Below are 26,466 nucleotides of genomic sequence, written 5' to 3'. Positions count from 1 at the left end.
AGCATCACCTGCAGTTCGAGGCGTGGGAAACGCGGCCGGAGTGGGGCTTGCGAGAAAGCCAGCCGGAGAGGTGCGCGCCGCGGGGCCGCCCCGGCGCCGAGTGCGAGGAACGCCGGCGCTTGGCGGAGCCCGGGAGACGCGGCGGGGTGGAGAGGGGCAGACGCTTCACTGTCGGGACCGCAGCGGCCGCAGAGACCGCTGCGGCAGGAGAGCCGGCCGAGCTTCCGAGCTCGCGGCCGCTACTGTCCAGGAGGCGGACCCCGCGGGAGAATCCCGTCCAGGCGGCGGGGCTGGGGGCTAGGCGGGGCGCTGACGTCACCTCCCCTCCCCCACCTCCTCCAGGCGGGAGGGAGTGGGGAAAGAGGCAGTGATCCGCCGCAGCTCCCGGCCGCAACTCCTAAACTCGGCGGCTCGCTGCCCGGACATGTCCTGACAAACTTGGTTTCTTTTCGGCCCTCTCTCTAGCCCTCGCGCACTCTCATTTCGCCTCCTTTTGCTGCTCAAGTTTCCCCCAGGACGGAAGCCTCCGGAGATGCGGCCACCTGGGCGGCGCGGGCGGATCGCACTCTCGTTGGCGACATGCTGAAGATCCGAGGGAAGCAAAGTTGGTACTTCATACACGGCTTGTAACAAATATCCAAATCGCGTGGCGATTACGGACCTGCCGGGACTTTAAAGCAGAACACCGAGGACTCGGCTGGACGGGTGAGTTCTTTCTTGAGTGCAAGTCTTTCCGTATTTAAGTTTAAACGTTAATGAAATTGCGTGGGGTGTTTGACTAGTACAGGGAAGCGTGTGCATCCTACCGGCTTTCCGCTCGGCGAGCTGCACACCCGCCCTGGCTGTGCTTGACTCGGGAATGAAAGATCAGTATGCATAGGTTTTGGAATTCATAAAATACTTACAAAGCACTGTTCAAAAGAACTTGAAAAGCTATGCTGTTTGTGCATTATTTCAAATGTAACTTATTATAGAAATGGTGCCCAGGGAGGGCGCATTGGGTGCCGCGTGATCTGCAGTGGCGCAGCGCCCTCTAGTCCGGGCACCCGGCAAAGCGCGCGCTCTCCGCACGGACCGCGAACTTGGACCTGCCGGGCGCTCTTGGGACGTGGACGTGAGGTCCGTCGCCGTCACCCTAGCCTTCACTTACCACCCACTCCGGCCCATTCTATAGCTAATATACAAATACCAGCTTGGGTGGACTGGATGCAGAGGCAGTGCTGGCGGAAAGCTTTTTTTGTTTTCGGGAACCCATCCCCCTCATTTTCTAGAGCCTTTGGGTACTGGGTTAGGGAGGATCGACTATTGAGAGGACAAACGTGGAGCTTGTACTACATTTCTTGTTCATGTGAAGGTAATTAGCTGGTAGCAAAAAGGCACCTCTGTTTCGTTCCGTTGGGGCTAAAGGATCAGTAAAAACGTGGCAGCACCGGACTCTGAAATCTCGATCTCTGGCTCTCGGCTGTTCCTCTGGCGACGAAGTGCAACTTCTTTCAGGCAATTAGGTTTTCAGTGGACCTGGCAAACCGGGATTCCCAAACAGATGTTTTAGTCCAAGTAAGGGTTATTAGTTATTAGTGAATGGTAATTTTCTCCAGGAATTCTTTTGTGTCGTTTTAAAAATCTTGTGATTTTACGTTATGGGATGGTGTCTTTTTACCTTTTACTGTTCTTCTCCTCCCCCGCCCCAACAAACTGTTGGCGTTCGTGTGTGATTGTGTTTTGTTTAGAGTTAGAATTCGAAAACGGGCACAAACGAGTTGAGCTTGGAGACCAGGTAACCTACTTTCGAGGTGTTCCATGTATGAAACTGACCTGTAACTCCAGGAGCGCTTTGCCGTGGCCAAGTGTTTAAATGATGATGTTTGCTGGGTGTGTGAATTTCTGTGTATTCTAAATAACGCGCAGGGAATACACCACATACTCTTAGTGCTACGAATCAGCACACTCATTCTGCAGGCATTATTCTTCCTTCCCAGCCATGACCTTCTAGACACATTCCCCCCCATCACCTTCTTTGAGATGGCATAAGAGGAGACTGCATTAACTTTGAAATAGAGAAATTCTCTCCTTAACCCTAGACTCCCTTACCCCCATTTGCCTCGTAGTTCTTCCAGCAGCCCCCTCCACCGGTTCCAGGGAAATCATCTCTCTTTGTCCTCACAGCGTTAACGTATTCGAGCTGCACAAACTTTCCGAGGTCAAGGCCGCCCTCTTCTCCCGGCTGTTTCCCAGCGCCCGGGAGCACTCCGGGCTGCGCTGAGCCGGCGCCTGGAGCTCTGCCCGCGTTGAGGACCGGCTCACAGCCCCGCGATGCCCGGACTGCGCGCTCCGGTGTGGGGGGAGTTCCCCGAATGGGCCGTCTGGACGCCCGGGGTTTCCCCTTCTCCCTGCGGAACTTGTAGTTTCACGTCAGACTGCGTTCACAGCCTGCGGGGTGTACTTACCGCGTGGGAAAGCGCACGAGACGGCACCGCTGCCTTTTGTCCCGCAGACCTGGGAGTCGGGGGTGTCCGCCGGCGGAGGCCGGCGTTGGGGTTCGTAACCACGGCTGGAGAGGTTCCGGGGTCTAACCAGCTCTGCGCAAAGAGGTCGCGAAGGAAGCGTTTTCACTTTCCCGGGATTTTAGTGTACTGTAGATTGAAAAAGGAAGTAGGTTCCGATCTAACTGCATTCCTTTTGAGACCTTTTGGAAGATTTTATTCCACCAAGCAATTGCAGACCTACAGCCAAGGCATTCAAATTCAGATTTAGGAATTCCCTGAAGGTTCCCGTGAATCTAAAGTAGGAGGCGTGGGAAGCTTTTTCTTTAGTCCTTCGCTCTTTTTTTTTCTTTTTTTTTTTTTAAGCTAAGTTAATGTTCCCCCTTTCCTAGTAGGGAGCATTCCCTGTTAATTACCTGCACAAATCTGTGTGCTGGCCATAACTAACCTCGGCACTAGAGCGAGCCCCAATCTGTTCCTCGCGGCGTCGCTAGGTCATCCTGGGCACTCGCTGGTCTCCTGGAAAGGAGTTAGCTGCTGTAGCTGCTGGGAGATCCCTGACCCTTGGTGGGGCGTCGTAACCCGGCCCGGCGGACTGGGATTCCGGCTGCCAGGAAAAGTCGGGTCGAGTTTCTGCGCGGGAGAAAAGAGCGCCGGCGCGAGCGGGCGTGGCTGCGAGCGGAGGGATATATCCCGCGCCGGGTGCGTGAAGCGCCGGGTGCGTGAGACGCCGGGGTTGCACCGGCCGGGCTCGGAGTGGGGCTCGCGGGTGGCGGGGCTCTGCCTCAGAGCGGGGCGCAAGGAAAGCGGGGGCGGGCCGCAGATACCATGCGGCCCTGCGGAGCCAGTGAGGCCCCGGACCGACCCGGACCCTGCTCGGGGGCGCGCTGAGGCGGCGAGGTGCGCGCCCCCGAGAGCGCCGCCGCCGCTTCGGGCTAACTTTGCTGTAAGTTTGAAGGAAACCAGTTGGGGCTTGAGGGCGGTGGGCGAGGGGCGCAGCGGCGCACTCGGTGCCATTGCGCGACCGGGCCGAAGCCGTATGTGCCCGCGGGACGAGCAACTTGCTGCTGCCGGGTGGCGGGCTTCCGGCTCGTTGGGAGCTTGCCTCTCACTGTCCAGCCCAGGACCGAGCGCCCCCCGGCGCTCTGGGGACGGGATGGAAAGAAAGAGACCCGCCGGACGGTGGTGGTGCCGAGGCCCCTGCCCACTTGGAAAGTTCAGGGCAGGCCCTGGATTCGGGTGGGTGGGCGGAGGCGGATGGGCGGGAGCGGTTAAGGCGCGACGTGACCCGAATGGTAATTACCTACCCGACTGCTGCTGCGAGCTGGCAGCGGCCCCGGCTGCACCGGCTCTGGCCCCGGAGCCATTGCTGGAAATCAAAGCGGCAGCCGCGGCGCGGGGTTCCCGGCGGCCTCTGGGCGAGAACTTCCGCCTCGCCCGGAGCTCGGAAACTTCACACGCACGTTCCACTTTCTTCTCTCTGGTAACACGCGTGCCTGTTAAAGACTTATCTGATCTCGCTCCGCGGCTAATTTCTTGCGATTTGTGAGATATTCACAGCGTTGGTGTGATGAAAGGAGAGGCCAGCTGCTAAGGGATGGGATCTTTGAAATGGAGTCACCGAGTTCTTTTAGATATTTTGTACCCTGAAGGAGTGCTGTCCTGAGGTTTGAGTTGTAACTGGTTGAATGTAGTTAAGCATAGGTGAGTGATAAATATCGGGGCTAAACACTTGCAACTGTGCTATCCGTTTGTTTCTTTTTTGGAAGAGAAACTTCTAAGATCTTTTTTTTTTTTAAAGAGATTCTGGTTCTTCAGTGCTTTTTCTTTCTCTAAGTGCTTTCCTCTAGGAAGTTAACTTTCTGTTGTCTCTAAGAATTTTTTTGTTCCCACTGATGTGAATTGCGGGACTTTGAAAACAAGGACGCAATTGTATGCGTTAGGAAAGTAAACTCATAAATATTTTCTGTGCAGTTAGAGGTTTTTTTTTTCCTTCACGTGTCTGAACTATGATTTCATTAAATAGCTTTTGTTAAGCAACTCCTATTTACAGTGACTGAAATCGGAAGATTTAACAGGCAAATGATCTTCAGTTATTTATGTATCTTTCACAAAAGCAGATTCTTGAGGCGTCATACATTCAGAGATAGGTTTCAATAGTTTAAGATAGCTGCACGTGTTAAAACTAGGTGATGGTGATGTTTTTTTCATATTACTCTTAGCGTTGTGGTTATCCAGCACATCGAGTTACTGCAGTTACTCATAGAGTGTGTTTCTCCAGGTATATAGGTTAATTCTGATGTTTGGCTTTGTGTTTTAGGACAGCTCTCTGGTTCCACAAGTGGAATTATTATCCCCCTTTCTTTTCTATATACTTAAGCTTTAAGATGGGTGTAAAAGTGCTTAAAACATTACATAATTTTTAAAAACAACGATGAATATAACTCAATTATGTCAAACATGGCATTTAACACGTTCATAGTAGGGTTTGATTTGAATAAAGTGTGCATTTGTGTACCCATTACTTGAAAAATGAATATCTTAAATGAACTAAATTCTTTGTCACTCTGAAAGGAAGTGAAATTCTTAGAGGACTTCATAAAAATCTTTCAGGCCACCTGCATATCTATTCATTTGTATCTTTTAATTAGTCACTAGAAGTACACCTAGTGGTTTTGCACCATGTTAGTAGACCATTTAAATCCATGTTATGGTCAGGTGCCAAAAGAGGAATCTAAAAATTATATGCAAACTACTACTGTTTTCTTCCCCCGATCCCATGCCTTCCTAGTGTATGTCTTTAGGCTTAGCTCTCAAGTTGTCTCCGAAGTAGTCATTTCTTTGAACGCTAGAAGTGAAAGGGATGTTACAGATTATTTTAACTCCTTTAACAAGTCTACTGCCACCTGTTTTCCACCCAAGTTTTGCAGATTTTACATAGACTCAGTAAACTAAATCAAATTCAATGCATTATTGTTGCATTAAATGTTGTCTCCATGGCCTAATTTGTGGCCTAAAGGACTTGATTTAATAGCAGGAAGCCATAAGGCCAGGTGTCTGTTTAATCTTTATGAGTGGGAAACTGCAGCAGGTAAGCTTTCTTTTGACCAAATTATATAGTTGATGAAGCCAAACTGTGTCTTTTTGTCTCACCTAATTGTTTAATTTGCAAGTGTTAGTTTGTCCTTAGGCACTGGTAAGGAGTTTTTGAAATGAGCGATGCAGGCAATTCATTTAACCAAGATCAGAAAGTTGCATTTTTTTCTCTCCTCAGGTCTGGGAGGAACTTTTTATTTCAAAAATGTATTCAGTCAGATGAGGCATCTGTATATTTCACATAATAAAGTTTTTTTAAAAAATGATCTTTCTTTTCCTTAAGTCCCAGATTTAAATATATTGCCAAAATTCTTGCTTAATTCCAAAGGTTTATTATTTATGTGGAGATAAATCTATAATTAAATGTCTTCTATAGACCACTTAGGAAAATCGGTAATTATTTAATTCTTATCTTTGTAGAATATTCAAGCATAAAGCTTCATAGTAAGCTCTGTAGTAGGGACGCTGATCTGGCATCGCCTGTAGCCACTTTGGAAGTATTTTGAGGTGGTTGATGACCTCTTTTTGAGCTGCTGGAAATTAGAGCCTTCTGCAGGGCACCCATCGGCAGTGTTGTTACTGGCCTAGTGGTTGCGCCTGGATTTTTTGTTAAGTTTACAACGATGGATGTATTGTTTTCCCATGTTATCCCTCCTTATCCCCCACCCCCTCCCACCCATCAGTCCTGCCTTCCGTTCTCCATTGCTAATCCTCATCTATCTGTCCATTCATGCACCCAACAACTGTGGATCTCCTCTGTGCCGAACACTGGGTCAGATGCAATAAACAGTGGTGAACAAAGCAGGCTTCCTGCTCTCAAGAAGCTTACAGTCCAGCAGGGGAGAAGGACAAATAAACAGTTATCTCCAGTGTGGTAAGAGAGACCCATCTGGGTCAGGGTAGTTCATCATAGCACCTCAGTGAGCTAGGTGGATATTAGGATAGGGTGAGGTCTGGGGGAAGAGTGAATCTGGAGGCAGTGATTCACGGAGAGGAAATACACGTAAAGCAAGTTGTAGAAACCCTTGGTGTTGTGACTTGATTTGTGGTTTGATGAATGGTGAGAAAAAAGACCTGAGCACACCATGTTATCTTTCGGAAAAGGGTTGGTTGGTTTATCATCAGTGTTTCTTTAATCCTTCTTTCATGTTTCTTATGGCTTGCCTTTTTTTCTTTGCGTAGGGAAAACAGAAAATCTATGACCTGGGCTCACCTTGGCTTATAAAGATAGAGAAGATAACTTTTATGGAGGTTAAGAAGAGAGGAAAGAAAGAAATGTTGAAGAGAAAGGTGGAAATAACGAAACTGTGTGTGATGAGTAAAGGGCAGGAAAAAATAAAATTGCCATGTTTGTGTTGTCTTTTCGAAGAGAAAGGTGGCGATGCTGCAAGTTTAGAGCCTCCGCCACTAGGTGGTGTCATGGGCTCAGGACAGCTTGGTGGTTTCAAGACTGTGGGAAGGACACCTTTTTGGTTTGAAACAAGTAATATGGGAGATTAAATTGGGAAAGTAGGTAGAGGTCAGATTGTCAGAGATCTTTAATACAAGATTAAGAAGGATGTACTTAATCCGAAGGATAAGGGGAAACACTGAATATTTCAAACTATGGAGTGACATTACAAAGAAGTTTTAATGAGACTAATTTCATTGCAGTATGTGGGCTAAATAGTATGGGGGCAAGAAAGCAGGAATACCAAAAGGCGGTTCACATTGCTGTGCCTGAACAAATACAAATATGAACCAAGTGGCAGCAGCAGAAATGGAAGAAGCACAGTTTTGAGAAATTGAGAAATAAAAAAAATGTCAAGTCTAGATGACTTAAGATATGGAGGTTTGACAGTTAAGATAAAAAGTCATAGAAATCCTGAATTTCTGGAGTGTGTGTGTGTGTACAAAGAGAGAAAAAGGAGGTGGGGAAAGAATGTGTACCTGTGGAGGGTAGAAAGCTGTAAAGATTTTAGTCCAGTCTCTAGTTTTTCAAATAAAGAAATGGAATCCAAGGATTAATTAACTCCCTTGAAGTCACATAGATGATTAGTGACAAAGCCTGGGCTAGATCACAGGTTTTATGACTTCCAGCTGCTTTTTTTAATTTGATTTCTTAGATTGCAAACTTGGTGATTTGGAAAGTGGTGAAACTCTTGAAGGACGTAGGAAATTACTCTATTTTCAGTGGAATAGCTATTATTTTGCAGTGGGAAGTGGCTGAAGACACTGTATAACTTAAGTCTGAAGATATCCCCGGGGTGGGGGAAGTTGTTCCATGGCACTTGTTGGAGGTTAGGGTGGAATGCAGGCTTCTGCGGTGATCCTTTATGATAAGGGCAGAGGGGATGATGTCTTTAAGGGTAACAATATGTGTGTGTGAAAAGAGTTGAAAGAAATTTGTAGTGACGAACTGAAAAGTGAAAGGGTTGGTGTAGCTTATAAAAGGGTATTGGAGAGAATCAGGAAAGTTTAGTGCTGTCCATCCTTTACGCGTTCTGTATGGATCACCTCTTTGTTTTAGGCAGTTTGTGACAGTATGAAGGACACATACGGGGGAGGAGGGTGAGTAGTGTCAAATCGGAGATTGTCAGGGAGGATGAGTACTGAGAAAAGGGCATTAATTTTGACGTTAGCCTTTGACACCAGAAGAAGCTGCTTCTGTTGCCTGGGTGGATCTGAGGTCACGTGGAACAGTTGAGGGTAGAAACAACAATGTCTTTAGTGGAGGGAGTTCTAAGGAAGTCAAGGTAGCACTGAGAAACTACTCTTTGCAAACATAAGAAGGTGAGAAATAGGCTCTTGGCTTGAAGGAAGTGCAGGTTTGAATGAAAGCTATTTTCAGGGGGAAAGAACCTGTGTGTATTTGTGGAGTGCTGAAGGCAGCTGCAGCGGCGGCAGCGGCGGGGCACTTGAGTGTGAGGGACAATTTAGGGAAGAGCTGCAGGAGAGGCACGGTTTTATGGCATCAAGGATGTCTTTATTTGTAGCTTGGGTGGTTCGCATCTCCTCGGAGATGTGGGAGGAAAAGAGAGGAGGGGAAGAGAACATTTTAAGGAGAGGAAGTGGGGGGAGTCTCTACCACGACTTCCACGTACTTACTATACATGGAACGTTCACTTGCCTGATCCCGTATTTAGTGAAAGGCCGAGGTTTGTACCTAAATACAAAAGGGAGCATCATAATTTGATCCGTAATGAAAACTGTACTACTTTGGGAGTGGAAGAGTGGCCAGTATTAATGACTGCCAAAACATCATTTAAATGATTTCTATTTGCAGAGAAAAATATATTAGGTGAAATGCTCTTATATCACAAGAGGGTAAACAGTCTGTTTATTGAGCTTCTCTGTGGGCAAAGTTTGCCCTGGAGTGTGGGTGAGGAGAAAGTGGTTGGCGGGATGGGTAATAACGGAGAGTGGTCATGTTTTGGAGCGCTGAAAGAGGAGAGACTAGCACAGGGATGCCTAGTCTAGCCAGAAATGTACACATAGCCCTTGTTTGTTGGTCTTGTCTTTTATGTCACAATAAAACAACAACTAGAAACAGTCCTCTTCAGACTACCCACAGGCCAGTTTTATAGGTTCATTGAGTAGGTAAATTACATACTAGAGTTTATACGGAGGCTATTTAAAAATTAGGAAGTCTGTTTAACTTAAGGGCAAGAAAACTTCCAAAAAATTATTTCGAATTGATTAAATCATGTTAATGCTGAAGCTTTTAGGTTCTGGAAAAGAATTATGTGCCGAGGAGAGGGATTTGCAGTGTGTACTGTCAGTATGAATAGCTTGAAGACTGTTCTCAGTTAAATGGGAATCAGTTGTTGATCATTTGAAGGCAGTATTTAAATTAAGTCATTGCTGGAGTAATCAGACTTACTGCAGCTCCAATCAAAGCTAACAACATACAGAGTTAGCAGAAGCAGTTAAGTGATAGATACCAAGCCTGAGCCTGCTGTTCAATTCTGGGTTCATAGTGCCACCCACCCCCATTTTTACTGAAAAAATGTATTAAGATGGCTTAAAGAGATTTAGTATGTACCCAGAAATAAACAAGATCTACCCATTAATTTTTCAGTGTTAAGAATGAACGCTTTTAAAAGTACTGTCTATGGCTATTATAATTTATTAGAGAAATGCAGGGGGTTTTTCTGTGGTAAATGTCACCTGGAAGCTGTGAATTGGTTATAGCTGAGTAACAAGCAGGCTTTCTAAGACAGACACAGTACTCTTTTTTGACTCCTGTTAAGTGATTTTAGAGGTCATTAAACGTTTATTTAATATACAATATTTTTAAAAAGCAGGAGCCATTTACATTTCATATTGTCTTTTAACAACTTTGTGACAATTCTCTTTGGAAACATAGTCATCTCCCTCACGATTTAGACATCTCTAGAAAGTACTTTTAAAATGTGACGCTATTCAAACCGAACATTAAGCTCTAAATTTCAGTAATAAGTTCAATTCTAGTGACGCTCTCACTGATGTGGATACAAAATGGGAGTATGGTGAGGGAAAATACAAAATACTTGAATATTTTTGTGTATTTTTATTATCATATGTGGCATGGAGAGTCTGATACTGTTTCCCTCTTGGGTAGAGAGCTGGAATGACTAATGGCGTGTGTAAGAGTTGCGACTCTAAATAATAAACATACATTTAACAGAATGTATGCATTGTGTAACGCAGTGTCCCACCTAACGCCCTGTCTCAAGCATCTGAAACATCCGAACCGTCAGCTTTAGATCTAAATGTTTGAACTTATGCAGCTGTGTTCTCAGCACGGGACTGTGTTCTGTTGTGTGAAGCCTGTGCGGTCACAGATTGGAACACTTTACATGAAAGTCTCGCAAATGAAGAAACATGAGCATATTAATATCTGACTTCTACCAGAAAAATGATCTTTCTCTCTTATTTATGGAGTTTCAGAAATCTGTACTAAAGATATTTAAGCTTTGGACCTGAGGCCCTTTTCCCTAAAGACTGAACTAAGTAAACATTCTTTGTTTTCACTTTGGAAAATGCACAGAAGAAATCCTGGATTACTGTAAGTTCAAGTAGTGTGATCACCCTCTAAATATCAAAGTGTAGCCTTTGGGTAAAATGATTTTTAGAGTTTAATTTTCATAAGCGTGAGCACTAGGTAATAATGTACTTTTTTAGATGAAATGGTATTAGTACCTTTTTAGGATTTGTGTGTGTGTGTGTGTGTTTCCCCTGCTTTACTGTTTGTTTTGCATAGAGTAACAGCCATAATTTTTCTGGCATTCTAAGGTGAAACGTGAGTTCACAGTTCTCGGGTAAATTACTGTAAAGTTAACAGGATCTCCTAGAAAGTGGAATTTTTTTCTGATCAAAAGACTTGCATTTAATAATTTAATTACAACGGCATTCTGTTAGCCAAGTTTGCAGAGTAAATTCAGGGTTTTAAGAGGTCTCAGTTATGAATGTGGTCGAAAAAGTTTATTCCAGCTGTGATGTGTCCCGTGAGAAGAACCGTGCGTGGTGGGTGAGTTGTGAAGGGTGAGCCAGGTGTTTGGGAATCCAGCTGTGAGAGAGAAGTGGGTGGTGGCAAAGGCTGCAGGTGCTGCTGAGGGATCCTCGAGATGCCATGGGGAGGGAACAGCTGCAGTGGTTTGGCATGTTGAGCCTTCTCCTTGTGCCCTGGGGGTGAAGAGCATGCCCAGGGCACCAGCGGTGGTGGGAGTAGCATGGCACCAGCCAGTATTAATGGGTCATTTTCAAGGTCTCATGTTAGGCTTCAAATGTTCAGAAAGATTGGTTTGCTTACCATTGTCATTGTCACACCACTGTTACTTGCTTCTGCTCCAGTGGCTGCTTTGTCTCCCTTGCTGGTTCCTCTCGTCTTCTGTCTTCTAGATCTTGGGGAGTAGCACGTCTCTGTCCTTGGTTTTTGTTTCTTGTCTCTGTGCTCTCTCTGTGGGTGATCATTTAGTTCTGTGGTTTTAAATGTAGCGTCTTCCATATTCTCACAACTCTCAAGTTTCTCACTCCACGGTGAACCTTTCCCACACATCTAACTGCTCGCTTGAAGTCATTACTTGGCATTTCTACCTTAACATGTCTAAAGCTGAACCCTCGATCATACTCCCTAAAATCCGTTCCTCCCTCAGTGCAGGCTTCCCTCTCTTGTACCTGACCGCTCAGTTCTTGCTCAGCACGTGACCTCTGGAATCTTCTTTGATGCCTCTCTCTTTCTCTCCTTCCGCCTCTGCCCTCCAGTTCATCAGCTGGTCCTGGAGTAGATCCAAAATGTCACCCTTCTCCCCACCCCCACGAGGACCATTGAGGCTGAGCCACCGCAGTCTCCCACCCGTGCTGTTGCAGTACCTTCTAATTGGTCTCCCTCCAGCTTTTGCCCTGGCTGCCCTCCCTTCTCTTGTCCACCCAGGTACCAGAGCAGCTCTTTCACTTTAGGTTCGAGCATGTCACTCCCCTGTTCTTGTTTTATTTGTAGGAACATCCGACGTCCTGCACCCTTCATCCATGAGGCCATACTGATGAAAACAAATGATAAAGACATTAGGAGAGAATAGACAAATCTCCCTTAGAGAAGAACTCTAAACGATTTATGTAACATAACTCTCCACCCCTAAGTGTGGACTGCACGTAGCGACTTCCTTCCAAAGGGCACAGTAGGGGAAGGGGGCAGCAAGTATCCTGCTGCAGAGAAACCCGACAAGCGCTGCTTCAGCCCAGTGAACAGGGTCAGCATCAGCATCGATGTGATGTGATGAAAATGGCACTTTACCCCGTTCTCTTCCTCCCCTCAACGCATAGCCCCAGTCTAATCATGCGGAAAAACATCAGACAAATTCCAGTGGAGGGACGTTCTGCAAAATACCTGACCAGTACTTCTCAAAACTGTCAGGGTTATTGAAAACAAGACAAATCAGAGAAACTGTTACAGTCCAGAGGAGCCTAAGAGAATACGATGACTGAATGTAATGCGGTTGTCTTGGCTGGTATCCTGGGACGGGAAAAGGGCATTGGGACTTAGTGAATTACAGTGTATCTATATTATTTCATTAGTTGTGACAAATGTACCATAGTAAGGTGAGATGTTAACAGTAGGGGAAACTGTCTTTGTAATTTTTCTGAAACTCTAGAATAATTTTAAAATGAAAAGCTTATCTAAAAAAGGATCTCCTTTATTGCTCTCCGCTCACCCACTGTGCCAGGCCACCACGGTCTTTCTCCTTGTGGCGCCTCTAACTAGTACTTCTCTACTGGAGATGACTGAGCTTCAGGGGCCATTTGTACTGTCTGGAGACATTTTTAGTTGGGGTTGGGGGGAAGAGAGGCTGCAGGCCTTTAGTTGGGTGGAGACCAGGAATAATACTAAATGATGCCTAGGACAGCTCTCCAGCGTACACACCCCTTCCCCCGGCCAAGAATCATCTGCCCCAAATGTCAATAGTTTTGACATTGAGAAACTCTTGTCCTTTTTCGGGGCCTCTCTTTCCCTCCATGTTTCTGGCTGCAGTCTCCATTTCTTTCTGCTTTATTTTTCTCCTTAGCACTAATCATCAGCATCTGATAGACTCTTTGTTTCCTTGTCTCTCACCAGGAAATGTATCTTCCATGAGGATTTGTTAGTAGTTTGGTTCACTTTTGTATTCCCAGCATGTAGAACTGTTCCTGACCTGTGGTAGGCTCTCATTAAATGGGTGATGAATGAATCAAATGACTAAAGAAGTGAATTAATGATAAAGATAACATATATATATATATATACTAAAAATTCAAATAGTAGAGAAAAGTGAAAATGTGAACATTCCCCCAGCTGCCTGTCCTTCAGAAGTTACCACCATTAACAGTTTACTTCTTATCTGTCCAGAATTTTTTGGTTCATTTTTAAGCACATCCATGAACTATGCATATAATTTATCTCCCCTCCCTTTTTGCAAACATAAATGGGATCAGTTTAGTTTTTCCACTTAATGTATCTGGACATCTTTACATGTCAGTGTATAGAGTGCTGTCTTATTTTTTTAATTACTGCATAATATTTTATATGTAGAATTAAGCAAAAATATTTTAATTGCTTGCAATAGAATCCTGGTTTAATACTTTGTTGTAAACTGGATACTAGTAACATTATGTTTCCTAAAACAGAAAGTGCTTGTGCAACATCATCTTTTCAATGCTTCTTTAAGACATTTTCTTTGCGTTTTATCCCTGGTTTGTAAATGCTTCAGTACCAGGATCTTTGCCTTTTAAAATAGTCTTTAACTCCATGTACCTAGCACAGTCTGTCTGCTAGCAGGTTCTTAATACCTGTAGGTTGAATTCAATCATGAATCAGTTTTCACTTGTTTTGATAAAATTATCGGTTTGTTACATAATCCTCAAATTTCCCTGAGTATTAAAACTGTTGACCAAATTAAGAGATAGTTTTGGGAAAAGATTGTCTTCTTATTCTGTTTAAATCTTAATTGTTGTTCTAGAGGCCAAAAATTCTGTTTCATTTTCTGACTTTATCTGCTGAGAAATCATGGTTGCTAAAGCACAAGTTAGGGTGCCCGACTTGGACAGGATTCAGTACCAATTAAGCTTCTCATTGCCTTCAGCATATCAGGTTTTTTCTTTTTTTCCTTAATGAAATGATTAATGGGGCAAAGTTGGCAGTTGGCTGAGTTAAGATACTATAAATTAAAGTTGCCATGCTAATTTCCCCTGGCTGTTTGGCCAGCCCTTCAGTCTGCTGTTTCTCTTACCTTGGGGAGCAGTCCCGTTTCCCGAATATTCATCTGAGGGGTCCTTTGCCAAGGCTGCAGCGCTGTCCTCTTCTGACCATTCTCGGACGTTTGTGAAGCTCCGTTCATTTACGAGGTGAATTACGTTGGCATTTAGGGGAACAGCTGCTCTGAAAGCAATTGTCCTCCCCCGCCAGGCCTCAGCCCAGTGAACTGCCTGCCTTCCCACTGGTTCAGGGTACCCCTTTCTCACATGTCCTCTTTCCGCCCACCTCACCCTTGGACCTCCCTGCAGTGCCTTCCACCTTGCTGCGTTGATTGGGCCCCTCTACGCATGTTTGCTTAGATGATTTAGCTTTGTGCGTGTGTGTCTTGTGTTTGGGTGACGGGTTGTTCAGTACCCCGAAGACAGCGGACCCTCTGTGCACTGGCTGTTGGCAGCAGTGGTGATACAGCAGTGATGTTGCCAAGATTTGTGTCCCTGGTTTAGGGAGGGCAAGTTCTGTTTGACATCAAGCTCTTGCCTTTTGTAAACTGACTGGGGCTCAGTTTGTTGGTTCAGAAATGACTTCAGTATTAAACTTGGTGATATATTTATTTTAATACCTTTAAATAGTTAATACAGTGCTAAATGAGACAGTAAACCCTTATATTATGTAGGGAGTCAACTTAATCATTCTTATAAAGAAATAATATAATTTCAGGATAAATTTCTAGATGAGATTACAAGCTATCATTATGGGAGGTTATATAAAACCACTGTTGAGAGTTTTTTTGGTTGTTAGCTGTCCGAAGCATCCCATGCTCAGGATACTGTAGTAGCATCAAGTCTGTGAGCGTTCGAGCACTTCATTTATTATATACAAGTAAATGGAAACAATGTTCACTCCCTTTTTTAGCAGTGGCTTATACTTGCCTTGAAGGTTGAAGTGCAGGAATACAATGTAGTTGTTGCAGCTGGAAGACCTTCATTTGATGCTCTTTAGGATTCTTTGAGTCATTAAAATAAAAAAAATTGTTCTTAAACTTAGTAATTCTAGAAATATTAGCAGTATTGATACTTATATTGGAAAACTATTGCATTTGTTCATATTCTGTATAGATGGAAAATACTTTATTAAAATGTGAGGTCTGGGCTTCCCTGGTGGCACAGTGGTTGAGAGTCCGCGTGCCGATGCAGGGGACACGGGTTCGTGCCCCGGTCCAGGAAGATCCCAGATGCCGCAGAGCAGCTGGGCCCGTGAGCCATGGCCGCTGAGCCTGCGTGTTCGGAGCCTGTGCTCTGCAACGGGAGAGGCCACGGCAGTGAGAGGCCCGCGTACCGCAAAAAAAAAAAAAAAGTGAGGTCTAAAACCTTAAAAAAAAGTACACTTTTTGTTTGTTTTATTTCCCTGAAGCAATGATTCTTATTTTCTTCTGTTGCAGGTTCCTGGGAGTTAAGCGATGGGGAGGCATTTGGCCTCGCTTCTGCTTTTGCTCCTCCTCCAGCATTTTGGAGACAGTGATGGAAGCCAAGCACTTGAACAAACTCCTGTACAGTTCACACATTTCCAGTACAATGTCACAGTGCATGAAAATTCTGCAGCGAAGACCTATGTTGGGCATCCCGTAAAGATGGGTATTTACATTACAAATCCATTGTGGGAGTTAAGGTACAAAATTGTCTCAGGAGACAATGAAAACCTATTCAAAGCTGAAGAGTACATTCTTGGAGACTTTTGCTTTCTGAGAATAAGGACCAAAGGAGGAAATACAGCTATTCTTAATAGAGAAGTGAAAGACCATTACACATTGATAGTCAAAGCAGTTGAAAAAAATACCAATGTGGAAGCACGAACAAAGGTCAGGGTACAAGTGCTGGATACAAATGACTTGAGGCCATTATTCTCACCCACCTCGTATAGTGTTTCTTTACCTGAAAACACAGCCCTGAGGACCAGTATTGCAAGAGTCAGTGCCACGGATGCAGACATAGGCACCAATGGAGAATTTTACTACAGTTTTAAAGACCGAACAGACATGTTTGCTATCCACCCCACCAGTGGCACCGTAGTTTTAACTGGTAGACTTGACTACACAGAGACCAAGTTCTATGAGATGGAAATTCTTGCTGTGGACCGTGGCATGAAATTGTACGGGAGCAGTGGTATCAGCAGCATGGCTAAGCTGACAGTTCACGTAGAGCAGGCCAACGAGTGTGCTCCTGTGATAACAGCAGTGACGTTATCACCATCGGAATTGGAGAAGGACCCAACGTATGCCATCATAACCGTGGATGACTGCGATCAGGGTGCCAATGGGGAAGTCGCTTCTTTAAGCATTGTGGCAGGAGACCTCCTTCAGCAGTTTAGAACAGTGAGAACCTCTCCAGGGAGCAAAGAGTATAAACTCAAAGCAGTCGGTGACATTGATTGGGACAGTCATCCTTTCGGCTACAACCTGACACTACAGGCGAAAGATAAAGGAAGTCCTCCCCAGTTCTCTTCTGTAAAAGTAATTCAGGTGACTTCACCACGGTTCAAAGCTGGGCCAGTCAAGTTTGAAAAGGAGGTTTACAGAGCAGAAATAAGTGAATTTGCTCCTCCCAGCACACCCGTGGTCATGGTGAAAGCCACACCTAGCTATTCGCATTTGAAGTATGTTTTTAAAAGTACACCTGGAAAAGCTAAATTCAGTTTAAATCACAACACTGGTCTCATTTCCATTTTAGAACCAATTAAAAGACAGCAGGCCTCCCATTTTGAACTTGAAGTAACAACAAGTGACAGAAAAGCCTCGACCAAAGTCTTGGTTAAAGTCTTGAGTGCAAATAGCCATCCCCCTGAATTTACCCAGACAGCCTACAAAGCATCTTTTGACGAGAACGTGCCCATTGGTACTACGGTGATGAGTGTGAGTGCTGTGGACCCTGATGAGGGTGAGAACGGGTATGTGACTTACAGCATTGCAAATTTGAATCACGTGCCGTTTGTGATTAACCATTTCACCGGTGCTGTGAGTACTTCAGAGAACTTGGACTACGAGCTGATGCCACGGGTTTATACTCTGAGGATTCGGGCATCAGACTGGGGCTTGCCGTACCGCCGGGAGGTTGAAATCCTTGCCACCCTCACTCTCAATAACTTGAATGACAACACACCCCTGTTTGAGAAGATAAACTGTGAAGGAACAATTCCCAGGGACCTAGGTGTAGGGGAGCAGATAACCACTGTTTCTGCCATTGACGCGGATGAACTGCAGTTGGTGCGGTATCAGACTGAAGCTGGGAATGAACTGGATTTGTTCAGCTTAAACCCTAGCTCCGGGGTATTGTCATTAAAGCAGTCACTCATGAATGGTTTAGGGGCAAAGGTGTCATTTCACAGTCTGAGAATTACAGCTACAGATGGAGAGAATTTTGCCACACCATTATATATCAACATAACTGTGGCTGCCCTTCGCAAGCCAGTAAACTTGCACTGCGAGGAGACTGGTGTGGCCAGGATGCTGGCAGAGAAACTCCTGCAGGCCAATAAGTTACACAGTCAGGGAGAGGTTGAGGATGTCTTCTTTGATTCTCACTCTGTCAATGCTCACACACCACAGTTTAGAAGTACTCTTCCAGCTGGTATTGAGGTGAAGGAAAATCATCCTGTGGGTTCCAGCATAATTTTCATGAATGCTACTGACCTGGACACTGGCTTCAACGGAAAACTGGTCTATGCTATTTCTGGAGGAAATGAGGATAGTTGCTTCATTATTGACATGGAAACAGGAATGCTCAAAATTTTATCTCCGCTTGACCGTGAAACAACAGACAGATATACCCTGAATGTTACGGTGTCTGACCTCGGTCTGCCACAGAAGGCTGCTTGGCGTCTTCTGGAGATCAGAGTTCTGGATGCCAATGATAACCCACCTGAGTTTTTACAGGAGAACTATTTCGTTGAAGTGAGTGAAGACAAAGAGATAAATAGTGAAATCATCCAGGTTGAAGCCACAGATAAAGATCTGGGGCCCAATGGACATGTGACGTACTCTATTCTTACAGACACAGATAAATTTTCAATTGACAGCACGACTGGAGTGGTTAAAATCGTGAACCCCTTGGATCGTGAAGAACAGCACGTGCATTACGTAAAGATTGAAGCCAGGGATCAAGCCAGAGAAGAACCGCAGCTGCTTTCCACGGTGCTTCTGAAGGTATCATTAGAGGATGTTAATGACAACCCACCCAAGTTTATTCCCCCTAATTACCGTGTGAAAGTTCGAGAGGACCTTCCAGAAGGAACCATAATCATGTGGTTAGAGACCTATGATCCTGATTTAAGTCAGTCTAGTCAGGTGAGGTACAGTCTTATGGACCACGGAGAAGGAAACTTTGATGTGGATAAGCTCAGTGGAGCAGTTAGAATCGTACAGCAGTTGGACTTTGAGAAGAAGCAAGTGTATAATCTCACTGTGAGGGCCAAAGACAAAGGGAAACCCATTTCTCTGTCTTCCACTTGCTACATTGAAGTTGAAGTCATCGATGTGAATGAGAACTTACACCCACCAGTGTTTCCTAGCTTTGTGGAAAAGGGTGTAGTGAAAGAAAATGTCCCTGTTGGTTCATCAGTGATGCAGGTATCAGCTCATGATGAGGACACAGGAAGAGATGGGGAGATCCACTATTCCATTCGAGATGGTTCTGGTGTTGGTGTTTTCAAAATAGATGAAGAAACAGGTAGGTGTGTTTTTATTACTGTGGTTTGCTCTTCCCTTTCATTTTTTTCTAAAGTAAATATGCCCTGTGCTGGCTCCTTCACAATTCCCCGTTGGCTTCTGGTAGGGCGCAGTGCATGTCCATACTTTTTGTCCTGTTGCACATGTCTTTGTATAGTAAGCCATGAGGATGGAACTAGAGGAACCTGAATGAGTTGGCATAAAATGAGTAGGAAAAAAATCAGAAAAATTGAAATCATTACCACTGATAATATACAGGTTTGTTCTGTATATTATCAGAAGCATGCTTATGGTTTTGCTGTAACTTTGAGAGGCCCTTCCAGAGTTTTTCCAGCTAGTAAGGTTGCAGACTTAAAAGACTACTCCACTACCTAGCATGCTATTCAGACATTCGTGCACACCTGCAAATTAGGCAGTGCACAGAGAGAAGACTCTGTTCTAAAACTTCATGCTGTGATCTGCTTGACTTAGTACCTTCTTGGGGTTTTGTTTGAAAGGCAAATGTAGACTGTAGAATGTCAAACTGAGGGGACCTGGCTTTGAATTGTGGCTTTTTCAGTTGTTAATTTGGTGGTCTGGACAAGTTGATTACCTTTTTAAAACTGACTTTCTCCATCTTTAAGATGGGGACACTCAAAATTACTGTAAGATTTATGTGGGCATAAAGTGAAATAACATGTGTTAGAGTCTATTTAATGTCTTTTGGAAATGGTAACAATGCTCTGTTACGATATTCTTTCCCCTAGAATAAGGTCCTAAAAACCAGAACATCCAGGATAGCCAATTTATGCTAGAGTGTGTATTTTGTTTTTTACATTTTGTACATATCTCAAATTTAGCTGCCTTTCACAGAGTTTATAGTTATATATCAGTCTCCTTTGATGGGGCGTGAGCTGTGGTATTAGTTTGCTGGGGCAGCTGTAACAAAGGTCTGCCACAGACTGGGTGGCTTAAACAAGAGAAATTTATTTTCTCCCAATTCTGGAGGTTAGAAGTCAAAGACCAAGGCAGAGTAGGTTTCTTCTGAGTCCTCTCTCCTTGGCTTGTAGTTGGCCATCTTCCCCCTGTGACATCACATGATCTTCCCTCTGTATGTTTGTGTCCTCATCTCTTCTTATAAGGATACCAGTCTTAGGGAACCACTCCCTAATGACCTCATTTTAACTGCTTTCTCTCTTTTAAGGCCCTGTCTCCAAGTACGGTCATGTTTTGAGGTACTGGGAATTTAGAACTTCAGCACATGAATCTTGGGGGGACACAGTTCAGCCCAGAACCACCTTTAAGGATGGGCTTTTAGCTCATGTATTTTCTGTCCTCGGCACCTAGCAAAAAGTGCCTGGCGTGTAGAAGCTGCTCATTAAATGTTTAAAGACTGAATGAGTAAATTAATGATTATTTTCGCTTTGAATGTTCTGCTTTCTGAGAATGCTAGTGGAAATAGAAGGAAACTGGGTAATCGCAGCAGTAATCAGCCATAGGTGGGGTTCAGTTTGTTTATTAATCTCATTGATGTTTCCTTTATGAATATGTGCATTCTAAAAGGGGTATTTTTCTAATTACATTAAACCTTTAAGTTTTTATTCAGTAATAACCACAAATAAGTTCTTCAGTCAATACTCCCATATCTAATAGGTGTATAGCACATGAAAAATAATTATTGTCCTAGAAATAAGTGATTTTAGAGACTATACAATTTTTAATGTGTTTTTGTTTATTCAGGGGGTTCTTTTTCTAGTGAATTATATACCACTAGCATGTGGTACAGATCTGCAGGTTACATGCTACTAATCTGAAATACCTGTAATGGTTCAATTCAAGAGAAAATAGCATCACCAGCAGCAGTTAGTAATCACCCATCTGAAGAGTAGAATGGATCTTTTTTCTTTTCATACTCTCTGATATGAATTAGTTTTCAGGTACAATGGCAACATAGAAAAATACCCAGGATTTAGTAACTGAAGCTGAAACTATGAAGTGTTTTTGTGAATTTCATAAGGACAATTTTTCCTATTTTTTTCTTTTCCAAGGTGGGTTTGAAAGCCTGTGAAGAGAACTGTTGGAAGTTAAAGTTCAGACAGAAAATAGAAACAAAATCTTAATTTACATTTCCTTGATGTCTTAAATTATATGAGCACAGCCTTTTGGATTTTTTTCTTTCGAGTGAGAAGAGTATTTTTTATTGTTGCTTTTTAAAGACCTATTTAGAAACTAATACTTTTCGTCTATAAATTTAAGAGACTGGGATATTCTTACTATCAAGGGAGGTGGGGTAACCAACCAACTGAACAAGGCAGTATTTATTCTGAAATATATAATTTATAGTAGTTTTCAAGCTGAACGGCAGTGCCAGACTTTTCCAGTGGTAACTTAGAGGACAGGGGATGAGTTGGGATTATGGGCAGTGGGGTAGGAACTGTTACGCATTGGTATAAAGATTGAGATTTAAAGGTGAGAGAAAAATTGGCAATTTCTAGGTATCATCTATTGCGCAGTCCTTGCTTTACAGAGGAAAATACATAGCACGCGGCAGATTTATGTTTGTGTGCTTTTTGAAATTGAATGAAGGTGATGTAATAATATTTATACATTGCAAGATATTTTCTTTTTGGCAGCAGAATTATCAGCCCAAGTTATTTTCCAGAGACCCCCGGCAAGGCACTTGGTATCATAGTATAGAATTCTTTCATGAAAAGTCGGTATGTTTGTGCAGCAGAAATACTAAAATTAGATGTGCTAATTTTTCATGTGAGGTTTGTCTCACTGATTTTGAAGGCAGGTGGGAAGTGTGGAGAGGTTCCTGTCAGATGAAGAAACGTAGGGGCAGTTCAGGGACACCATTGGGCACCCCGTAGGACACAGCAGTAAAACTCCGGTGTGATTTGGAGTTGGCCTGGCCCAGTTTGGGTTCATTAGCACCTTTCAAGAACTTCAGTCTCTGCTCCTTGCCCGTTTCTGCTGAGCCTCCTTTCTCCTCTAGGGATACGTTTCGTATGGGCTTGATGTCTGTGGGCCTGTACAGAGCTGCTGTGGGTGTGGAGCCCACGAACCTGCCCATCTCATGGTCTGTTTGCTTCCTGCCTTTGACTTAACTTTAAACTCTGTAGTGTTGGTTGAATAATATAACCGAGTTTTTGTGGTGTTTTACCTATTTCAACATTGTCACATACGCATATCATTTGTATGCTTCTCATAGAACAGAGGATATATTCAGCTATCTGAATTTAGTTCTTATTATTTTTAAGATCCTCCTTTTTCTTTAAAAAAAAAAAAGCCTACTTAAATTTGAAACATCCCCTGACAAGTTGTTTTCTTTGGAAATGGAAATTCTATGGACTACCTAAAATATGTAGTTGGATGAACAGCCCTGTCAACTGAATTTTGTGCATCTTTTGCTAATTGGCTTTGCAGGGAGGCCACACGTACTTGCAGTATGGGGGTGACAGTCATTTGACTCATCAGATAATCTCTCACTGTGTCATATGCTTTTCCTGGAGAGGCTGCTGGCTGTTAGTTAACTGTTCTGATAAATCCAAGCCCACACGATTGCTTGTCCATTTGAGGTTTGGAAAGGTTGAGTGTTAGGTGAAACACTATTTGGAAAGTCAGTCTTGTTAGAGAGCCAATCTCCAGTGCTCTAATTAAGATTCTTCCCTTTTTGTCTCCTTAAAATCTACAGTGAGGGTTGTAAAGCAGGTTTAACAGAAATGTTAGTGGAGTACGTATCTTGGAAGCATGTGTAATTTCACATTTAGGTTTTTATTTTCCTGACTTTATACTGCTCAGCGTTCACCCCATTCTCACTTCCAGTACATTCCTAGTTGCCTTGTTGTAAGCTTCAGAGTTGAGCAGAGTGGAATCTTGGGGCTTCCTCCTGGAGATCTGTGGAATAATGATGAGGACCCATCCAAGTTAATTACTACTTGAGCACCAAGTAAAACGTTGCGGGTTTTTGCTAATTTTTAAAACTAAGGATAATTTTTAAAACTAGCAAAATGCTGGGCTTCCCTGGTGGCGCAGTGGTTGAGAGTCCGCCTGCCGATGCAGGGGACACGGGTTCGTGCCCCGGTCCGGGAAGATCCCACATGCCGCGGAGCGGCTGCGCCCGTGAGCCATGGCCGCTGAGCCTGCGCTCCACAACGGAAGAGGCCACGACAGTGAGAGGCCCGTGTACCGCAAAAAAAAAAAAAACAACCCAGCAAAATGCTTGGCCCAAAGTTTCTTTTCATTTGTTAATAGGACCTTGTATTGAAGCAGTGTTTATTAGTTCAGCTCTGTTGCACCTGTGTCTGTATTGTAATGGGATGTCTTTTAGGTATGTTTTCCCTTCTGCGTGGAGTACTTTGGTTCAGTTTGGCTGTTGTAGTGTAGTGCAGCCAAGCTGGAGTGTTTTCCCGTTGTGACTACATATTCGGGGAGACCAAGTATTTCACTAAGATAAAAGCTAATTTCTGAACTTATTAGTGGTGTGTTACTCTTAGACTCCCAATCCTGCTTTCAGGATTGAAATTTACATTTTGATGAAAAGACTTGGAATGAATTAATATGGAAGTACAGCTGTTGCAACAAGATAAATCACTGTTCATGAAATATGGGAGGGAGAATAAGGACTACATTTTTCTTGAGAGAACCTGGCTACATTCTCATTACAGGGGAGCGTTATTGCACCATTCCTGGATCACCCGTTTGGAGACTGGCTCCTGGCCTGCCTTATGGGATGCAGGAGGAATGAGTCTGTTTAATGGGAACAGAAGGGAATTCCAGTCCAGACTAACCTTATTGTTGACTTCAGTGAGAGGGAAAATGTTTCTGGGGATTCTGTCTGGTTTGGCAGAACTCTGAGTATTTAATTATTATTTTAGTTATTCACTCAAGTTTAAAAAACCTTTTCCCAACTTAAAGTAGGATATTCTGCATACAGTCAGGGACCTATGTTTTTTCCTAGGGCCACTTCACTCATGACAGAAAGTGGAATGTAGAGAAAGGCTCTTAATGGGCTCAAGCATCATGACCCAAAAGTCTGTAAGAGTGGCTGAGAGCTGGGTGGCCGCTAGAAGTGTGGTCTAGTGTGGTGGGACCAGGAACTGGGTCTAGAATTCCGGGCAGCAGGAACTTAAATAGATACTGGTGGGAGGCCCGTTAGGGAGTGAAGAAATTTGCTGATGAAAGAGCTTTTGTGTTGCCATCTCCTCCCTTAAGTGGCCACAGCTGCTGTCCTGTTCGTTCTTTTTGTTCTCCTCCTCAGAAAGTTGAAGAGAAAAGAAACTGATTTCCTAGCCAACAGTGAGATTGAAAAATCGGGCTTTGGCAGAAATTATGTGATGATAGTGTGCTGTTGCTGTGTCTGAAAGTACAGTATCTGTGAATCTTGAGTCAGGGCAGGGAGGGCGTGGTAATAATCCCACTGGGGAAGGGACCCTCCTTTGAAGCAGGAGGATTTTAAGGTGAAAATAGGATCTTATTAGAAATCCTAAGGAAATTTCATTTTGTTTTAAGAGGAAACAGAGGATCAGCTTCTCTTTAGTTATTTGTATGATATTTAATGAGTTGATGCTTAAAGTACCGAGTGAGTGTGGCTGGAAGAGGGGTGGGGATATAAAGCCCTGTGATTCCAGGTGGTGTTACGTTGTTTAGCAGCATGTGGTGAAGGCATGCAGTGCCCCGATACAATCCTAAATGATGTGTGAGGGCCAGAACCTGGGGGGGGATGCGGTGGAAACAACTTGAAGTATGCTCTCTGGCTGCATGCTTTCGGCGATAATGACAGTAACGATGAGGGGCGTCACTGTAATAACAAACCACAGAGACTTATTGAGTGTCACAACCAGTGCTGGTCTAAGCACTCTATATGTATTAGTTTATTTAATCCTCACAAGTACCAGATAGTTACTGTTGTCCCTATGTTACCGATGAGGAAACGTTCACAGGTTAAATAAGTTGCCTAAAACCACTTGAGTACTAAGTGGCAGAACTAGGGAGCGTCTGCATGCAAACACTGCATGGGACTGCCTCTTACTCAAGAGTGAGTAGTCTTGAGATGCCCCAAGGGAGCCCATTTAAAGTTGAGTGGGATTCTGGGCTGAGTGGGGGTGGGCTGGGCTGGGCTGGGCTGGACGCTTCAATCCTAAGTTTGAGGCTTGGTCTTGAAGGAGCATTGACTCTAAGAACCTTCCTCCTCCATTGTTTCCTCAGAACGATGGATTGCTCTTTGGCACATTTAGTAGAGCAGGATTTTAGCGTTACAGAGTGGTGGCGCTTAAACAATTTGAGATTATTGCACTGAACTGATTAGTAGCGGGTGAATCATGTTGAGTAACATGGTGAGCTTCCATGTCTAGTGGAGATGGACAGGTGTCTCACCTGTGTTTTCAGTTGTGAAAGTATGACCTTCTCATGAATAAAAATACTGCCTGTGTGAACTGTACTGGATGTTAGTTGAAGCCTCTTTTCCTGGAAACCTTGTTTTAGGTGGTTGTTAGGGTCCTGGCTAACCTTTGAAACCAGTTTAATGCACACAGTAGCTGAAGCCGGCTTAACCCGCACTTCTTCTTTGCATGGAGTTCCTCGTAGCTGTTGTCTTGCATTGTCGTCCTCGATGCCTTGGCCTCAGCCATTGTCCTCGCCACCATGTGGTGTGTGGCATGAAAGCCTTAGTGAACCTGTTCTCCTTCTCAACCCTCTTGGCAGGGAACCATCTTTATGTTCTAAGAGTGTTGAAGAGTTGAGTGTTCATACCTTGATGAGAGGCGTATGTGTATAGAGATTTAATACCCCATTAACCTCTAGTCTGTTCTTTCTGTATTGCCTGCCTTGCCCAATTATGAAAATTGAGTAGATCTTAAACTTTAGTTGTTTGTCCATGTTGGATTTTTTTCTTAACCATTTAGTTCCTGTTGTTTTGACTCTGGATTGTTTTAGTTCATAAGTCTGGGTTTGTCAAGTATTTGTTATCTGTTAGTTTGTATTTTGTGTACTCTTTTATTTGCAGCTACCTTCATGGTACGTAGTTTTTAAAAAACCAAACCATGTTGCTGTAAATAGTGCATTCTCACCGTACAGGACACAGTGCCACAAAGCACGGTCTTTCATGTCTTGGTTCGTTACTGGGAATAAATGGACTTGGGAAGATTTCTGTTCAAGGGCACATGGCTGAACGTGTTGAATTGGCAGTCATCCAGTTTAACGGCAGTGATAAAAGTCAAAACTATTCACATATATACTTCAAGGGCCAGTCTTATCAACTAACTTGCCTTGGCAATTGAAGTACTCTTTCTCCCCTCAGAATATCCGCTATCATATTGAACCTGTTTCATTGCTAGTCCTCCAAGTAGCTGAGTAAACTGACCTGTTGAAAGAGAACCTTTAGACGTGTCTATTTATTTTATGCTGGAGAAAGTCTACCAAATATGGTCTTTTTAATTTAGTCCAGTTGATTTTTCCTTTTTTTTGTTAAAAGTTACCCAGCTATTTCTGTAGTTTCTTAA

The 26,466-nt window shown here is 43.9% G+C and overlaps 1 protein-coding gene across 1 annotated transcript in view; it reads left to right on the top strand.

Annotated features, from left to right (window-relative positions):
• The first annotated feature begins 657 nt into the window (after positions 1-657).
• FAT1 (FAT atypical cadherin 1) overlaps positions 658-26,466 on the top strand; it is a 119,760-nt gene continuing 93,951 nt past the window's right edge. Inside the window, exons 1-2 of the mRNA XM_082680545.1 lie at positions 658-705; positions 15,707-18,986. Coding sequence (XP_082536671.1) covers positions 15,725-18,986 — 3,262 coding nt within the window. The 5' untranslated portion in view covers positions 658-705; positions 15,707-15,724. The remainder of the gene's footprint in view (positions 706-15,706; positions 18,987-26,466) is intronic.

The sequence above is a fragment of the Grampus griseus genome (genome assembly GCF_964374135.1).
Source record: "Grampus griseus genome assembly, chromosome: 21".
Lineage (NCBI taxonomy): Eukaryota > Metazoa > Chordata > Mammalia > Artiodactyla > Delphinidae > Grampus > Grampus griseus.
This window is presented reverse-complemented; position numbering and strand designations above follow the sequence as displayed.